Source organism: Oryzias melastigma, linkage group LG10, assembly GCF_002922805.2.
Source record: "Oryzias melastigma strain HK-1 linkage group LG10, ASM292280v2, whole genome shotgun sequence".
Taxonomy (NCBI): domain Eukaryota; kingdom Metazoa; phylum Chordata; class Actinopteri; order Beloniformes; family Adrianichthyidae; genus Oryzias; species Oryzias melastigma.
Genome location: NC_050521.1, coordinates 26,397,345 through 26,415,249, shown reverse-complemented (window position 1 = coordinate 26,415,249; position 17,905 = coordinate 26,397,345). Strand labels below are relative to the sequence as shown.

The window sequence follows — 17,905 nt, the reverse complement described above, 5'->3', positions numbered from 1 at the left end:
TGGCACTCTTATGACAGTTTCGTCTGTCGTCTTCTGCTCATGTCTCGCATTGATGGCATCTCTTCGTTTGGCCAAACGAGTTCTGACCTCCATGGTGACTGGTTTACAGAGCCTCCGTTTTTTGTTAGGAGGACATTCTGTTGTGTCCATCTCTGGGGGAATCTTGCGTTTCCTGGAAGGTTCTGCAGTCAGTGGTTGCTCTGGTTCAGAAACAGACACTGGATCTGAAACATCAACTTGGACTGATGATTCCTCGCTGACATTTTCTATAGATTGTGGGAGTGAATCTTTCATTTCCGGTTCAGAAACAGACACTGGTTCTGAAACTTGAACCTGAACCGATTCCTCCTCAACAATATTTTCCAGAGATTCCATGACAGGATCTTCAGGAACAGACTCCACTGATGGTGAGTCAGTTTCCTCTGATTTCTGGTGATCAAGACTGATGTTATCTTCCATTTCTTGGTCAGCCAAAGGTGCACTGACTGGCTCGCAGGTTTCCAGTTCCTCTGGGGCAGAGATTTCCTTTGCTTTCTTGTTCCTTTTACGCCTCTTGCGCTTTTTGGAAGGCTCTTGAACCGCTTGTTGTTCAGAACCTAACTCTGGTTCAGAAACAACCACTGGATCTGAAACTTCAACTTGGACTGATGATTCCTCGCTGACATTTTCTAAAGATTGTGGGAGTGAATCTTTTATTTCAGGTTCAGAAACAGACACTGGTTCTGAAACTTGAACCTGAACCGATTCCTCCTCAACAATATTTTCCAGAGATTCCACGACAGGATCTTCAGGAACAGACTCCACTGCTCCAACCGCTTGTTGTTCAGAACCTAACTCTGGTTCTGAAACTTTATTTTCCACTGATGCCTCTTCTGTGGTGTTCTCAGATTCTTCTTCTTTTGGGACATGCAAATCCTCGGTTTGGTCCGTAGACTCCACAGGTTGGACAGATGCTTGCAGTGTTGTCACTTGCTCAGAAAGCTTCGCCACCTGGAACTGAAGTTTTTTCGCCAATTTGGCCTTTAATCGTAGTTTTATGGTCATGTCACGGTTCAAGTTGGTTTGTTCCTCCAGACCTTCATTAACTTTTTTGGCTTTTGCCTTCACCAACTGTCTACATCGGTGAAGTTCCTTTTCACGTTCCTGCCTGAGTTGACGTTCATCTTTCAGTTTTTGTTCCATGTCTTTCAGCTTCTTCCAGTACACGTCACAGCTCTCCTCAGTCGCAATTCTCTCCTTTTTGAGCAGGGATAAATACGTATTTGTTGCGCGCAGTTTATCCAAGAGAGAGTCCCGTTCTTTTCTCAGGGCAGACCTTTTGACAGAAGGCCTTTCTGGGTTTTCCACAGCAGGATTCTGAACCTGTGGAACCCATGTACGTTCGTCTTCAAAGGTAACCCTTTTTGCCGGTTTGCTTGTTTTCTTCATGTTTGGGTTGCAAAGTATAGATTTTAACGTTGTATTCATGTTTCAGGTGCGTTGAAACGTCTCGTAAGGTCTCTGGGTGAGTTCTTGTGGTCTCTTCGATTCTTTAGTCACTAAAGTAATTTTAAACAGGTTTCTATCGCACCTATAAGGACTTTCTGCAATGATGTCATACGCGGATTGATGAAGTCATTTTACATCATTCTCTGTCAGTCATTTTTCTCCCCCTGAATCATATTGCGCAATATGACGTCATAAAGAATGACGACACTTCCGACGAGAGCCAACGCATTTGGCCAATGAGCGCAATAGATAGAGAGACAGAACAGCTATAGACAGGTTAGATTAAAAGCATTAAAATTATGGAGCTGTTAAAAAGCAATTAAAAGTGTTAAAATTATTGTAGGAATAAATAAATAAATAAATAAATAGAGAACTGTACGAACATAAACATTACAGCTGTGTAGGAACTGATGTGGTGCTGAATATCCGGAAGGGGGACACTTTAGGAGGACGGACTCAGAGGGAGCAGAGCTAATGTTGAGTGTCAACAAAGCTCCAGTTAAAGAGCTACAAGAGACTCTTGAATCGTTGGTCACGGCGTGCTCAGACAGAACAGTACATGGTGTCAGAAACCGTCTCAGGCAGAGATCGGAAGACGACACCGGTGAAAATCAGCCGTCATTGCCGCTAGCCGAGAGAAGCTAACTGTGCTAACAAGCTAACGGCGCGCGCGCTACGTGAACCTGCTGAGAGGCCAGCAGCTTCATGCAGAGTCCTCCGTTTCTTTCTAAATTCTCTTTTCTGGAACAGATTCCTACTGTTTGTGCGCTGCAGGAACTCAGAACTCCTCAGATGTTTGTCTAATCTCCAAGGAAATGAGCTGAAACTTGAAAAAACACGACTTTATGGCTAAAGTTTTAGCAAAAAGACTCAAATATATTCCAGAATCTAATAGGAGAATGAGATAAATGACAGGAAAATAAAGAATCATTTAAATATCCAGAGAGCAGAATCCTGCATCTCTCTTATCTGAGCATCAGCTAATGTTAATCTGACTCTGAATTTCGGTTCTTGCAGGATTACAACTTTTTAAGGCAAAATCCAACCAGTCTGTATCAATAAAATCATTGCCTAAAACTTAAACATTCAGGGTGGTTTGTTTTTACTAAATCTTTATACATTTGTGGCCATAAAAATAAAAAATATATATTTGATTTAACATCCATTTGTGCTCCATTTTTAGTTTTAACAATGTCTTAAAAATGCACTTGTTGAAGGATAATCCGAAATGTCTCCTTTTATTCTATTTTCCTGTTTGTACAGAGAGATTCGACCTAAAGTAAAGTTTAAACTGAGATTCTTAAGCATTTTTTTAAATGTCAAAACATGAAAAGATTTTCCTCTATTATCACCTTCATATTTTGCGATTTTTGTCCCGTTTGTCATGGAAACCAAATAAAAATCTGAATCATTTTAGCGCTGGTTATACTACAAAGAAACAATAAAGAAAGAGATGTAAAATGAAAGCCATGAGTGGAGTTTTATGGCCCGCCCTGATTGGTCGAGCAGCTGCTACATCCTGGTCACAGCTGCACCTGACACACTTGTTCAAAATGGCTGCTTTTCTGTTGGTTTATCTCCATAGCAACCATTTTGTTTTTGGATCACCTCGGTGTCATGAACAGGTTGATATTATTTTTATAAGAATCTGCAAAAGTAGAATTTTTGATTTCCTTAGCAACTGAGGTTTTTCATTGGCCACGCCCACATTCCTAATATGTACATATTATATTGTTTGGTTCAGCTTGAGCCAGCAATTCATGAGTTCTATTTTCATAAAGATGCAGAAAGAAAAGAAAAACTTTCAAAAACAACCATTGCTGACAATGTTTGGATCCGACCTCGATGTTTGCTGTTTATGTTGTGGTCATTTTGGTGACCTCTGACCTCTTGAGTCAAATGGAATTCAATTAATCCAAAAAAATTCAGCCAAATCAGTTAGAGATGAAAAAGCAAGGAGAGGAAAGTCCAAAAGGAGTAAAAAGTGGATGAAAAACTCCCTCCTGAGGGAATATTTAGACTTTCATCTCAAAGTGTAAAACCTAAAATCCCACATCAACACGGTGCATTGGAACGTCAGGATGAAGACTGATCTGCTGCTCTTTCCTCACAGATGAGGAAGAGGAGAAGCTGCAGGAAACTCCACGGCTTTATCCTCCAGTGGGATAATCAGAAACTACCCCGACCTTTACCCCGCTTCCTGGAGGCTCCGGCTCCTGGCTTTGGGTGTCGACAAGAGCACAATGTTTTGGTACTGGAGCGTCTCGGAGGAAGGATGCCGGGTCTTCCTGGAGGAGCTCTCCTCCTCCTCCTCCCTGCAGGGGAAACTGAAGCTCAGTTATTCCAGACAACAATGGCTGAGTGTCACTGGGAGGAGACGATGGAGGCCTGAAGGTTCGCTGTGAAAACACAAATGCACCACAAGATGTTGGGAATATTTGGAATTTTTGGGGTCTCAAAATTAAAGTCCCGAGCATCACTTTTGCCACTCAGGAGAAGCTCTGCCCTGCTTCACGCCTTTATAACAGACGGGCCACACCCACCTCCGGTGCTCCGCCTCCACTGTGAAGTCTCTCTTGGGCCGAGCCAGATGTCGGATCCTTGGACTGGGAACGGCTCGGAGTGCTGCGGCAGAAACGGGCCGAATGGGCTCCTGGTTCCCCCAGCGCAGCTCCTCCCTGATGGACACAAAGGTCAGACTGATGAGGAACCCGCCGTGACCTCTGCCAAGCTCTGAACACAGAACCTTCCGGGGTCACTTTAGTGAACGGTAACGTTCCTCTGATGTTTCAGGAACCAGAAACGGAGAAAGAGGAGAGACTGACCAGGGAGCCGTCGCCCAGACGGCTTTGGAGGTTTTGTGCTGCGCCAGCTCCAAGATCCTGCAGGTCCACCACACAAACAGAAGAATCGGAAAAACTTTTTAGATTCTAACAAACTCTCCACGTTTTTTCTTTGTTAAAGAACTTTATTGAATATCACACAAAACTACAAATCACAACAGCAGAAGAGGAGAAGAACCGATTCAGGGACATCCTTACAAAAACTGCAGAGAAATTTGGACATAAACATATTTGTGAGGTTCAAACTCTCCACTTTATTACAGCGATTTCTGCTCAGATTACATCATTTTTTTAATGACTAAACTCTAACCGTCTTCTGATCTAGTTTAAAGTGTTCCCAGTGGAGGCATTTTAAGGCAAAAATGTTGTTTTCTTTGACACAGCTTCAGGAGTTTATCAGAAATCCCCTCTGAGTTGGTGCGGTGTGAGCCTGCCCTCATTTCCCATCATCCACCTGTTTACACCTCCCCCGACTTAACATTACTGGTGCAGCAAAAATGATGAGCGATACTGGAGCAATCCAGTTTGGATCCAGTTCAGACGAGGAAAACAAAGACATTTACAGATCGATTCCTCGTGTCTGCAACCACTAAAAGAGCCGTTTGGTTCAGTTTCTAAACGACCAAAAACTTTTAGAAAATTACAATCATTTAAACATGAGCAGCTATTAGTCTATTCACTTATAAAAAAGTATTTATTAATGTAATTTATTAATAAAAGTGTTATATTTATCAACAATAAATTAAAATTAGTTTACTTATGAAAGCTGCAAATACAAGATCCTTTCAAAATAAAGTACATCCCACAGCTGCAGTACTTTAAATAATTTTTTCTCATTTTACTTTCAAAAATAACATTTATTCTAATCTAGGCATTGAAATGGAATTATAAAATGTAATTTATTTTCTTCTGAATTAACTAAACACTGTTAAAGAATATGTGTTTGTTAGCATTTTTCTTTCAAACCAAAGATGGTAGAGATAAAATATGATCTTTTTCCATTTTTTTATGCACGCTTGATTAACGATTTGAATAAAGAAATACAAATTTCAATATATTTTTTTTAATTTTGTCCTCCATCCGAAAAATGCCTCAATTACATGTTAAAAACATCATATTTATCAGTCTTTAAGGGGTCAAAACTGACAATTTAGTCATTTAAAGTGCACGTGCCGTCCACTGTGTTAAGTCTGAGTTTAGTAAAACAACACAGTAAATAATCTGCTATTTTGATCACATTCAAGAGATCTATTTTCACTATGAAGACAGTTATAATGATTAAATCCCACAGTTTTCCTGAGCTTCACCTGTTCGACGGCCCAAATCTGGGTTTGACACCTGCAGGGATGAGCAGACGTGAGGAGAACGTTCATCTGGTCTTCAAACGCCTCACAGGACTCCAAACATTTACCTTGTTTTACAGGAACCATCTCCACTCGCAGGCGGGATGCGGCCGCATCGCATCCACGGCTCGAGTCTCTGTAACCTGTTATCGAAACGTGAGTCCTCAACGACAGGCTCCGCCCCCTCTGGACAACCTGAAACTGGAGACAGTTTGGTCGTCCGATCCAGGAGAGAAGAGGAGCTGGAAAACTGACGTAGAGACCTTCAGACGTTTCTTGAAATCGACAAAATGACATTTTTGGAACTTTTTCCAAACTATGAAGAAACGACACATGAAAGCATCAAACTGCAGATGTTATTTTATTGGAACATGAGAAACTTTCCTAAAAGTCACAGAAACGACATATTTCATCCCATTTTTCTTCTTTAAAAAACAGATAGAAAAAACAGCCACAAATGCATCACACAACATTCATTGAAACCAAAACCGAACTCTGGATCAGAACCGCACACACACACAGGAGTAACAGTAAGACACCGGTCATCTGTCGGCTTAAGCTTTGAGAGGAAAGCGGCACATTAGCGACCCCAACTGGCAGAAGAACGCTCCTACAACTGAGGATTCCAACATCCAGAAACGATGTGGAAATAAAAGCAGCAGATAAGACGTGATGACATTCAGCTTTAGAAGATCTGAGCCCTTAGAAACAGAGATTTAGCGTTTTTGTTTTAACGGCGAATGATTAGATGAAGAATATCCTCAGCCTGTATTTATCCAAAGATAAAAACTGCTCGTGAAATATGGATTTGATCCCGACAAATGTGGAGAACCTGATTTGATCGACAGGGTTGGATCATCCAACCTCGCTGGTGCTTTCATCTGCTGTCACAGACCACCTGGAGGATCATTTCCCGCGCGTCCTGAACGCCGGAGCTCAGCTCCACGTCGCCCTTCTTCACGTAGGTACCGATGAGGAAGAGGCTGCGGTCTCCAACCTCAGACAGGCAGAGGGCCTCGTGGAGATCCGTGATGCTGCAGGAACCTGGAAGATCCTGGAGACGGGAGTCCACGTGAAGGTCAAACAATCTTAATGGAAATGGATCTGAACCGGAGGCTCACCTGCTTGTTGGCCAGAACCATCAGAGGCAGACTGGAGTGACGACTCAGCAGCTCGTCTAAATGCTTCTTCGCCAGCGGAAACAGCTGAGGGTTGGAGGAGTCGACCACAAACACCAGGAGCAGGGCTTTGGACAGGTACCTCTGCCAGTACGGCCGCAGGTCTTCATTACCTCCAACTGACAGGCGACTTTTAGAGAAACTTCTACAGCCTGAATAATCATCTTTACCTGAACCTCCCGTTTATGAGATCTGTGGTGACGTACTTTCCAGAAACTCGATGTGCAGGTCGTCTTTGCTGATGGAGACGGCGTTGAATCCTTTCGTCGGCTCCGTGTCCTTATCCAAGCTGCTGCCGGAGAAACAGTGCAGCAAGCTCGTCTTTCCGGATCCCTCCAGACCCAGAACCAGAACCTGAGTCCCAGTCACCGCAGACCGGCTCTGAAATACAGCGAGCAAACAAGAAAAGAGTTCAGTGTTCTGAGTATAAAATAAAAGCTAAATGTTCGATATGAAAAAAAAAAATTTGTCTTGCGGTTAAAAATAAAATAAACTCAATAGATGCTCAAGAAAAACAGGAAACATTTACAAAAAATGTCAGTTTTATCATATTAATGATGGGACTGATGTTGAGAAACAAAAGTACATTAAAAAAAATAGAACAAAATATGTATATTGATCCATGATTGTTATAATATCCCACAAATTTTGTACGGTTTTGTCTTGAACAAAAAAAATAATAAAATCAGTCAAAATCAATCAAAATCAGTTTTGTCTCTAATCAGTTAGAATTTTTGGAATTGTCCAGCATTCTTATTTTTCTTCACTTTAACTAAGTATTAGTTAAGATTTGTTTGTTTGCATTGTGACATTGCACGTTTTTTTTATTGTGAAAATGTTCCAAAATTCCAGAATAAAAATAATTGCTTAGCTTCATTCACCGTTGTTCTTTCCTACTAAATCAGAGTAGAAAAAAAGGTGAACTCAAATAATATTAAATGGCAGAACATTAAAGCTTGTGGTATTTTTTTGTTATGACGAAAACACAAAAATTATTGAAACCATGAATAATTTGTCAGTAATTAATTATAACTAAATGTTTGTTAAAAAATTGATCTCCACAGTGTTTTGTATCATTATTAAATAATAAAAGTAAAATTAATAATGTAATAAATAAAAACCTTGGATTTGATATAACTAAAAAACAAAACAAGTTTAATGTATATTAAAATTTGAATAAAAAAATTAATATAAGAAATAAAAGTAAATAAATAAATAGATACATATAATATTAATATAAAAAAACATAAATGTAAAATATATATATATATACATAAAGATATTACATTTATTTATATATTTCACATATATTTTATTTTATATTTTACATTTTATGTACAAATTCCGATCTGCATACATTTCCCACAATGCTCCTCTCGCTTTATTACCTCGCAACCACACTTGCAACAAATCTCTATGCTGGGCGAGTTCAACCAACACTTCGGTAATTTAAGTTTCTCTGTAAAAATTAATGAAGACAAATATTTATTTTTATCAAGCGAAAAATTCCGAAGGCATTTTGGGCTTAATTTGACCATTTCTGGCTTAATTTAATTAAAACAAATTCAATATTTTTTTAACCCGCCCTTACGAGCGTTTTCATTGGCTAATAAAACGCCTACGTACAAGAACATTGCATTCTGATTGGCTGAGACTCGCCTGGCCCTGCCCACAATTAAACAACATGGGTGTGCATCGCTCAGTGGATATAAAACTAAATAAATACAACATTTTTCTACAATTTCAATTGATTGTGTGACGTTAAGAACATTTTTTAAATCCACAGAAGCACTTTACCGTGGATGTGTTCTCAGTTTTAACCGCAGTCACCGTTTCTTCTTCTACGAGCTCTTGTCCTCCTTTTTCCTGCTCTTCTTCTTTGTTATTTTCTACTCTTTCTTCGGTCGGTGAAGGCGGGTTCGTCTGCCTGAAGAACGGTGCGTGGTTCCAGATTAGGTAGGCGACTCCCCCCGCCAAAACAACGGAGGCGCCGAACACCCCAACTTCCTTCACACCGATCATGGTCTTCGGCTGGGGGCTTTAACTGCAGCGTTTGGGGGACCTTCAGCCGTCTGGACCGGCCATTCTCCGAACAGTTTTGCGCTAAACTCCTTGTTTCGCCTCCCCGACCTCCTGCTCCTCCTTTCAACAAGTGGATTAAGTGACAGGAAGCTCCGGATGAACTTCTGGAACGATATTTCCGGCTGAAACCTGTCGATTTGTTGATGCAGTTTCAATCTTTCGCCACAAGATGGAGCCAAAGATGAGAAAACAAGAAACACCCATCCGTGTCTGTTTTTATTTTCTTTTGCTAAAAAATGAATATTTAGAGCACATTTCCTTCTACAGAATACCCCAAAGTGATTCATATAAAATAAATTATAGAAATATTAATCATACCTAAACCATAAAAAAATTAGAGAAATGTTCCATAAAATAAACAAATGTAACAAAACAAAAAAAAGATGAGTTTTTAGTTTTTCCTGTAAACCTTCACAGCTCATTGAAAATTCCATCCTCGGGTGAGCCATTTTACAGCTGGAATATGTCACAATTTTTTGTTTAATTTCACTAAAACAAACCTAACACAATGCACATTAATCTCAAATTTATTAAAGGAAAATAAAATTATCTTGTCATAATTGCTCTAAATTATAAGTAAACTTATGCGAACTTATAAATAATCCATTGATTGCATGACAGGAAGGAAGTATGTTAAATATCATTTTCAAATTAAGTTTGTTTAAATCTTTTATTAAGATTTTTCCTTATTTTAACAATTAAAGCGTTTCAATAAATAAAGTTTGATTTTTTTTTTGATTAATTAACAACTGCTCTGGTAAAAAGTTATCTGTTTTGGAAACAGGAACTGTGAAGGTAAACTGCTTTGTGTCTCCAAGGTTTTTTTTCCCCCATATTTAAGTTTATTAAGTGTTTATGTTTTTATTTCTAATTTTAATAAACATTTAAGTATTATAATGCATGTCAGTGTGCTGGATAGTGGAGTCCTAACACGTTGAGGTTCCTCAGGGATCCACATTAGGCCCCATGTTTTTTTGCTTGGATTTGAACATAAACCAACAGCTGCAGATGTTTGAGTTCATGAACGATTATTTACTGGTCAAAGAAAAAGACTCAAATGTAAAGAAACCAGATGCTAAACTTTATTAAATTTAAGAAATGACTCCAGAGGCGGGTCGAAGCCGTCTTCCTCACATCCGGAACGGCGTGGTCCGGCGGAACCTCTTCATCGACATCTCCTTCAGCTGCTCGGGAATGCTCAGGAGCCAGGGGTGGGACTTGCTGTCCTTCTCCCCCTTCCCCAGGCTCATCCAGGTTCTGGCACGCAGAGAAGGAGCTTTCTTGCTCTGGGAAGTAGCTGCCCCCTGAACCTGCTCGGAACCGGAGCTGGGCTGGTCCGGGATCGCGGCGTTCCGGTGTCTCCTGGACCTCGGCGCCTTCTGGAAGCTGCTGTAGCTCTTCTGCTTGATGGAGGACAGCAGTCTGGCTCTTCTGGAGGACTCCTTCTCCTTCTCCTCCTCCTCCTCCTCCTCCTCCTCAGGTGAGTCTTCATCGTCTTTGGAGTTCTTGTGGGTCTTGGACGGGAACGTCTCCTCCTGCCAGGTGAGGAACTCGGACATGCACGTCTGCAGACGCTGGTGGAAGTCTGGCAGGGTCATGGTGGCCTGGCTGCTCACCTGCACGGTGTCTGCTTTCAGCTTCTCATAGTGGGTCTGGATGTTCCTCACTTCATCCAGGAGGTCTGCAGACATGAGGTCCTGCACGGCCGTGGTCCTCTTCAGGAACTCCAGACACTCTGGGTTCTTCTTCATCTGCATCTGCCTCTGGAAGCAGAGGAAGTGGGGCATGGCGGTGTACTGGAAGGCCTTCTCTGCTGCCAGCTTCTCATACACGTACACCACGTCATAGTGCTGCGCCCTCCTGGACTCTTGGAGGAAAACCTCCACGTGAGCCCAGTCCTTCAGGGCCAGCCGGATCCTCAGAGGAGGAGAGGCGGGCTGCGTGTGGAAGAAGGCGAACATCAGGTACAGCCCGCCGGTTCGGATCTGGTAGCTGTAGGGAGGCAGGAAGAAGCGGACGGCGGTGGCCAGAGCCAGTCTGCAGAACCTCCGGGCCTCGCTGCTGTCCGGGCTGAGTCCCCAGAAGACGTCCGAGAAGCTCAAGTCCCTCCAGAGGGCGGAGAAGACCTCGAACCGAACCGAGTCCGTCTGCTGGAACCGGCCCAGCAGCGCCTCCACGTCCTCGGTCAGCGGCTCGTAGAAAAAGTCGGAGTAAATCGGATGAACTCGCGGCATAACGGCTGCAGGTGTGTGTCACGTGCGCTCAGACTGAGCGGGTGTTTAATCAGAAAGGAGGACCGGCGCCCTCGGGCGGCCAAAGAGGAAACTCACCAAATTAAAAGCATAAAAAGTTACAAATATTTTCAAAATATGTTTTTTTTTAAAGATTTAACTCATAGCTTTATAATAACCAAATGTGTATTTCAGTTATCAATTAAGAACTGTATTTTTTCAATAAATGTAAACATTTCCATTTTTTAACCTTTTGTTTATATAAAAAAGATAAAGTAATATTAAAAAAATATGAAACATAAAAAACATAAACAAAATTGAGCTAAAATAAATATAAAGAACACAAATGAAATAACACTGAACAATTAATTAAGAAAATAAATACTAGTAATACTTTTTCCTCCTGGAACAAATAAATTAAATTATTTATTTTTATGTTACAATCATTACATATTTATTCCATTTTAAGATAGAAATTCATTTATTTTTTTGCAAAAGAGGGCTTGTTACTTTTAACTTCTTTCTTATTTTAGCAATGAGAACGTAGATCTTTTGACAATTTCTTAAAAGTTTACATTTTTGTCTAATTAACTTATTTTACTCAATAGAAACACATATAAGGTGATATTTCTTGAAACGGAATGACCAGATTTTCTCAAATCCACTGAAATTATTAAAAATGTTTAGGTTAAATAAGAAAAACCACCTTCATAGCACTTTTACCTCACAGTGAAGACGCTCTGGTTCAAATCCCGTCTGTGTGGAGTGTACAGGTGAGCTCCTCCCACTTTCCAAAAACACACTTCATAGGTTCATTAGGGTCTCTAAATTCCCCCTGTAGGTGTGCATGTGTGAGTGTGTAGCTCTGAAACAGACTGGTGACTTGTTCAGAAACCTGCCTGTAGCTGGGATAGGCTCCAGCAACCCAGTGACCACCAATGGATGGATGCTTTTTGAGCAAATTTGCCTTAATTTTTCAAATGTAATTAGAAATATCTTTAAAAAAAAACCAGTTTAACTCAGAGAAATGTCACTTTTTAATTTAATGTATCATAGAAATGTGCTCTGCAGGATATTTGCGTTCCCTTTAGCTAAAAAATGAAGTAAAATATGAAAATGCAGATATGTTTTGATAATTAAAGTTAAGCCCTTCAAACATTTCACAAGTTTCTGACAAAAAAGCATTTTTTTCATTTATTCTTTGCAAGTTTTAGCTTTAAAAATCCTGTTTGTGGTCAGTATTATGCAAACTCTGCTCTCACTCGATAAACTCTCATTCATGTTTGTCTTTTTCTGAGTTTTTTTCCCCTAAATTGAGATTTCGGTTTCTCTGAAAGTAAAAACTCCAACAGATTCATAACTTTAACTTCTCACTTCTGACATTTTCTTAGTAAAAAAACAGGTTTTTAATAAAAAAACGTAAACTTTTCATAGAAAAAATAGTTTATTAAATCTTATTCACATAAATAATTCTGAGAACCCCGCAGAGGTGCGTTCATACAAAAGGGAAGAAGAAGTCGAAGGGCAGTTTGGCGTTGATGGTGGGCGTGGCTCTGTATCCAGGAAGAGCGTCTGCAGAAACGGGGATGAAGGCCACGGAGCTTCGGACCGGCAAACTGCTGCCGCCTGCAGTCAGTAAAGGCTGTGGAGGACGGAAAGAAAAGGGTGACACAAACGTGACAGAAAACGTGTCGATTTCTGATGATTTTTGACAAAAATGCCACGTTTGTGAGAGCAGAACTTCACGATCCATGAAGACTTAAACATCTGAACCTGCTCCTCGGGTCTCACCAAGCTGCTGCTGTTGGTCTGGATGATCTCCGTGATGCTCACAATCTGGGCCTGGGGGTTCTCCAGGGACCCGTACTTGGTCCACTGGATTTCTAGATGGAGTGAGAGTGGGACGCTGCAGCCTTGCTCCCCCTGTGAGTCAGGATGGAGTCAAACCTGAACGTTTGTGGAGCAGAGGAGCTCGGCAGAAGATTCTGGAAAGGGTTTGTTCGGTCTCACCACAGGACTGAAGCCGCTCTGGACGGAGATCCAGTCCAGCTGGTTGTTCAGCGGGGAGTTTCCGAAGGACGCCACGTACTGCGGGTAGTTTGGTCCTCGGAGGACCTCCAGGAGCTGCTGACTGACCAGTGAGCAGTTGGTCGTGTCCTCCAGCCTGCAGATCAGAGGAGTCGGGGTCAGAGGTGACTTCATGAACCCCACAGACGGCGTGCTGACCGGAGCCTTTGACCTCAACGAGCATCCGGACACGGAGTTCAGACCAAAGAGGACCGGGGAGCGGCGGTGAGGACCTCGCAGACAGTCCTGCTCCTCCTCGCCACCGTGCAGCAGAGACAGAGCGTCTCGGAGCTCCACGCTCCGGCTGATCCCTGTGGAGAACACGGTCAGGGAACAGAACCTCAGAGAAACCTGGAGGAACTTCCTGTTCTTCTGTTCTGAAAGGATATTCTGTGGTTTTTGATCCAGACAGGAGAGGAAGTCCGACCACATAACCGGGATTTCCGCTGAAGTGAAGAGCCAGCTCACCGCCGTCCTGGAAACGACAGACGAGTTTAAAGTCCTCCTCCAATGAAAATCCTGTTTTTTGAGTTTTGATCGGGGCGGAGCTACTAAGCCACGCCCCCTCAGAGGAGATTTTGGAAATAGAGGCTTCAGATCAACATGAAAAATTAGGTTGTGGGATTTTGGTTAAAAACTTCATTAAAACACTACTGGGAATGTTTTTTTTAAATAAAAAAATTGACTTTAGGTTTTTAGGCGAGTGAGGATCGGCGGCTGCACCTGGACAAAGGTGACCCGGAAGTCCTGCTGCAGCAGGACCGAAGCATCACGAATGAATCCGAGCACCAGAGACACGGAGGCGTTGACCAGCTCGCCCGTCGCGCCATATCGGATCACGTAAACCACCTGAGGAGACAAAGTTGTTAAAAATCCAATCCTGCAAAACGACTTAGTGAAGAACAGAGATGTTCACCTTCAGCACCACACGAGCGCAGACGCCGTTGCTGAGGAGAACAGGGCGCAGGTCGTCTCCGGTGCCGACCGTCAGCTCAGACTGAGTTCCTTCTGTGGACTGAAGAACCACAGAGGACACGCCCACAGGAAGCACCTGGAACAGGAAGTCAGACGGAAACTGAACAGCTGAACTTCAGGAGATGAGCCTTTTTATAAAACAAATGATCTTCTATTTTTAAACGAACCGCATGGGAAGAAAACTTTAGAGAACAGAAATGAGGAGAAATACTCACCGCTGCGTCTGGATTCTTCCCCTGCAGAAAAAGGGAAAAGGTTTGATTTCAGCTTCTCCTGTATGAAATAATTCACTAAAATGAATGAATGATTGGTTTAAATGTTCAAATAAAGCCTGGCTGCATCTAAAGTATGTAAGGAAGTGAAGAATATTCAATAGAAGAGGACTGAGAACCTCAGGTTTAGATTGTAGGATGTAACCAGTGAGCCTCACGTTAAGCAGCAGGATGTTGGAGTAGGAATCCACGCTGAGAGCAGGCAGGGAGCTGCAATCCGACTCCAGGATCACACGCCGGGAACACCGGCTCTGCTGATCCTTCAGGAACGCTGGGAAAAAAAGAATGAAAAGAAGAATCAAACCGCATGTAAACTCCACGAGTCTGTTAGCTGATGTGAAGCCCGCTCGGGTTAGAAGTTACCTGCTGGACTCTGGTCCACACAGGCAGCAGTGACACCTGCAGCAGGCAGGTAAAACACCCCCCTCCCCCCGCTCAGGTCTGCAGTCCTCAGAACGTCTCCAAACTGGAACCACAATCAACAATCTCATTCAGCGCATTAATCACTTCCTACAACCTCTACAACAACACAACAGCGCCACAAAGCTGCTTGTTTTGATAGCATTGTTAGCATCTTTAGCATTTTAGCAATGAGTTTTTCTGAGAAAGTCGATAATATTAAAAGCAAGGCTAATATTTTTAGCTTAATTAGGGTTGTTAGCATAGTTTGCATCTTTAGCAATGTGTTTTTCTGAGAAATTTGATGCAGAAATGAGTACCAGCACTATTAGCAACATTTGCATATTTAGTAAAATAATAATAGTAATGCTAAACACAATTATAACAATCTTAGCAAATTTAGCATAGCTACATTGTTAAATAGCTAGCATAGTTTGCATACGGGTATTTCTGTGACAGTTGGTGATGCTAAATGATTGCTAGCATTTTTAGCATCTTTAGCAATGTGTTTTTTGAGATAGTTGGACACCGTGCTAGCATTTTTTAGCAACATACTTAGATTAATTCTGAATGTATCTTACTGAGATAAGCAATGATGCTAAATACAAGGCTAGTATTTTTAGCTACATTAGCACTGTTAGCATAGTTTGCATCTTTGGCATTGGGCTTTTCTGAGAAAGTTGATGTTGAATGCCATGAGCACTATTAGAAACATTAGCATAGTTAGCATAATCAGCATTTTTCAATGTGTTTTTCTGAAATTGTAAATGATGCTAAACACAGTAACAACAGTCTTAGCCATCTTCGCTTCATAGTTACATAGCTAGCATAGTTAGCATATTTTGCATATTTAGCAATGAGTATTTCCGTGATAGTCGATGATGCTAAATGCAATTCTATCAATTTTAGCCTCATTAGCATAGCTAGCATAGTTGGCTATATTTTTTTTCTGAGGCTGTTGAAAATGCGGAATGCAATGTTAGCACCATTAGCATATTAGCATAATCAGCAATGTGTTTTCCTGAGATAGTTGTTGATGGTGAATGCAAGGCTAGTTTTCTAAACTACATTAGTATTGTTAGCATCTTTAACAATGCGTTTTTCTGTGAAAGTTTATGATGCTAAACACAGTGCTTGCATTTTTGCAAAACTTGCATAATCAGCATTTTTAATGTGTTTATCTGAAATAGTTAATTACGTTGAATGTAATCTTAGCCAAAAAAGTATAGCTTCACAGGTAACATAGTTTGTATAAACAGCATGTTTAGCAATGTGTATTTCTGAGACAGTTGATGATGCTAAATGCAAAGCTAGCATTTTTAGCCACATTAGCATAGTTAGATTCCTTAGCTATATATTTTTCTGGGGCAGTTGATTATTCTAAATGCAATGCTAGCACTTTTTAGCAACATTAGTTAGCTTAAATAGCATCATTAGACATTTGTTTTGCTGAGAAAGTTAATACAAGCCATGTTAGCCAAATTAGCATAGTTAGCATAATTGGCAAAAAATGAATTTTGGCTGAGGGGAGGAGGATGAGGGGGGGGCGTGTAGCAGCGGGTTAGCTAGTGAGGGTGAGTAGAAAGGGGACTACTACAACCCAGATCATGGCTTTCATTTATTCTTATGATTGTAATGCAAAAGTAAAACTCATAAATGTAGCAAAGAAGGTAAACTCCAGCAGCTGCTGAGAGGACTCAAAAGTGACCTGGTATCCCGGTGAGCTCTGGACTTCAGCTGGAAGCTCCTGGTCGTTGCTCTGTGGGCCGAACATGAAGCTGCTGAACTGCTGGAAGAGACTCTGGAAGTTTCTGTCGGTGGGAAGAGCCGGCGGAGGAAGAGACAACCCGTCTATGTCTGCAAACATCCAGAAGCTCAGTCTCCAACACGCTCGAGAATCGAGGTTTCAGTTTACCACCATGTTACCCCGTTTTACAGGGTAGAAACACCGTCAGACATGTGAGAGAGTTTGCAAAGGAAGCAAAAAGTAACTATGAAAAGCAAAAACAAAGTTCAGCGAACATGCACAACAGATGGGTAACTTTAACATATAAAACTAAAAAAAGAAAAATACAAAAGAAGTATAAATGACAGGAAACAAAAGCAGAAGATTATGGAGTTTCTGTCAATTCTCTAAAAATGGAACCAAGTATGAAGTTTTTAAATGAAAAAAAAAAAAGGTTTTCAAACATGAATGTTGATAAAATTCTTAAAATCCTAGGATTTAGATAAAATAAAAATGTCTCAAATAGCTTTTTTTTTACATTTTTGACATTTGCCCTCATGAAGAAACCCCTCTAGAGGAAATTCTGTTGTGTTGAGAACTCCTGTTTGCAGGAATATATTTTTCTGTCTCTTTTTTCCAGATTTTACTCAAAAAAACTGAATGTCCATGGAAATATTTTAGTCTAATAACGCTCTAAATGTTGCACAAAAAACAAATTTCAACACAGTAAAAATCTGTATGATTTGCCTTTCAGAAATCCCTAGTTAACCTTTTGTTCTTTTAAATAAACAAAAGGCAATGCGGATAATACAAATATTTCAGACAAAACTGTTAGAATGTGTCTAATAATAGTCTCAGCGTTGCGTCTAACAGTGTTTAAGGCGGAGCTTTGACTCACGGTTGTATGATTGGATGCAGAAGACGTCGTAGTTCGTCTCTTTTTGGACGGACGTGAGCAGCTCTGAAAAACCGTCGACTCTGGTTCTCAAAGCGTAGCTCGCCACGTCGCGGCTGCACAGTTGCTTGCTGTCACTGTGGATTAAAAAAAACAATAAAACAAAAAATGTAAACTTCTAACTCAAACGCAAAATACACAAAACAAGAAAATACAGAAATTCTGACAAAACTATGAGTATCTCAGCTGATTTCATGTTATTTTTTAGCTAGTTTGTTTTTCTTTGTGATGTTCTCCCAGATCAATTTACCTGTTAACAGGTAATTGAGACAAAATGATTCAATATTTTGCCTCTTTTTAAAATGTTATGTTTTCTTAATCTTTAATTTCAAAATTTCAGCAAAGT

The 17,905-nt window shown here is 40.9% G+C and overlaps 3 protein-coding genes across 4 annotated transcripts in view; all 3 read right to left on the bottom strand.

The window, feature by feature from the left end:
• Nucleotides 1–6,018: 6,018 nt before the first annotated feature.
• Nucleotides 6,019–9,085, bottom strand: arl9 (ADP-ribosylation factor-like 9). Its single transcript, XM_024260441.2, has 4 exons — nucleotides 8,650–9,085; nucleotides 7,059–7,233; nucleotides 6,796–6,971; nucleotides 6,019–6,728 (listed from the first exon to the last, which is right to left on the bottom strand). Exons 1-4 carry the CDS (start codon nucleotides 8,872–8,874, stop codon nucleotides 6,552–6,554), a joined length of 753 nt encoding a protein of 250 aa, XP_024116209.1. The 5' UTR covers nucleotides 8,875–9,085; the 3' UTR covers nucleotides 6,019–6,551.
• A 979-nt stretch (nucleotides 9,086–10,064) lies between these two features.
• On the bottom strand, nucleotides 10,065–11,168 carry LOC112137830 (snRNA-activating protein complex subunit 1). The gene has a single exon (XM_024260339.1). The coding sequence runs from the start codon at nucleotides 11,166–11,168 to the stop codon at nucleotides 10,065–10,067; it is 1,104 nt and encodes a 367-aa protein (XP_024116107.1).
• Nucleotides 11,169–12,590: 1,422 nt separating this feature from the next.
• LOC112137885 (tectonic-1) overlaps nucleotides 12,591–17,905 on the bottom strand; it is a 7,414-nt gene continuing 2,099 nt past the window's right edge. Inside the window, exons 3-14 of one of the 2 annotated variants that reach the window (XM_024260418.2) lie at nucleotides 17,503–17,636; nucleotides 16,587–16,735; nucleotides 14,843–14,945; nucleotides 14,638–14,750; nucleotides 14,423–14,443; nucleotides 14,149–14,283; nucleotides 13,956–14,081; nucleotides 13,622–13,707; nucleotides 13,405–13,545; nucleotides 13,176–13,329; nucleotides 12,957–13,088; nucleotides 12,591–12,807 (exon numbers count right to left, since the gene is read on the bottom strand). In XM_024260418.2, coding sequence (XP_024116186.1) covers nucleotides 12,661–12,807; nucleotides 12,957–13,088; nucleotides 13,176–13,329; nucleotides 13,405–13,545; nucleotides 13,622–13,707; nucleotides 13,956–14,081; nucleotides 14,149–14,283; nucleotides 14,423–14,443; nucleotides 14,638–14,750; nucleotides 14,843–14,945; nucleotides 16,587–16,735; nucleotides 17,503–17,636 — 1,441 coding nt within the window. In that variant the 3' untranslated portion in view covers nucleotides 12,591–12,660. Of the gene's footprint in view, nucleotides 12,808–12,956; nucleotides 13,113–13,175; nucleotides 13,330–13,404; nucleotides 13,546–13,621; nucleotides 13,708–13,955; nucleotides 14,082–14,148; nucleotides 14,284–14,422; nucleotides 14,444–14,637; nucleotides 14,751–14,842; nucleotides 14,946–16,586; nucleotides 16,736–17,502; nucleotides 17,637–17,905 lie in introns of those variants that run through there. The other variant, XM_024260419.2, reaches the window with a different exon arrangement.

Coding starts and splice junctions, on each gene's coding strand:
- arl9 (XM_024260441.2), bottom strand. CDS start 8,874: ATGATCGGTGTGAAGGAAGTTGGGGTGTTCGGCGCCTCCGTTGTTTTG. Junction 6,972..7,058: donor GCACATCGAGTTTCTGGAAA/GTACGTCACCAC, acceptor GTCGCCTGTCAG/TTGGAGGTAATGAAGACCTG. Junction 6,729..6,795: donor TGGTTCTGGCCAACAAGCAG/GTGAGCCTCCGG, acceptor TCCCGTCTCCAG/GATCTTCCAGGTTCCTGCAG.
- LOC112137830 (XM_024260339.1), bottom strand. CDS start 11,168: ATGCCGCGAGTTCATCCGATTTACTCCGACTTTTTCTACGAGCCGCTG.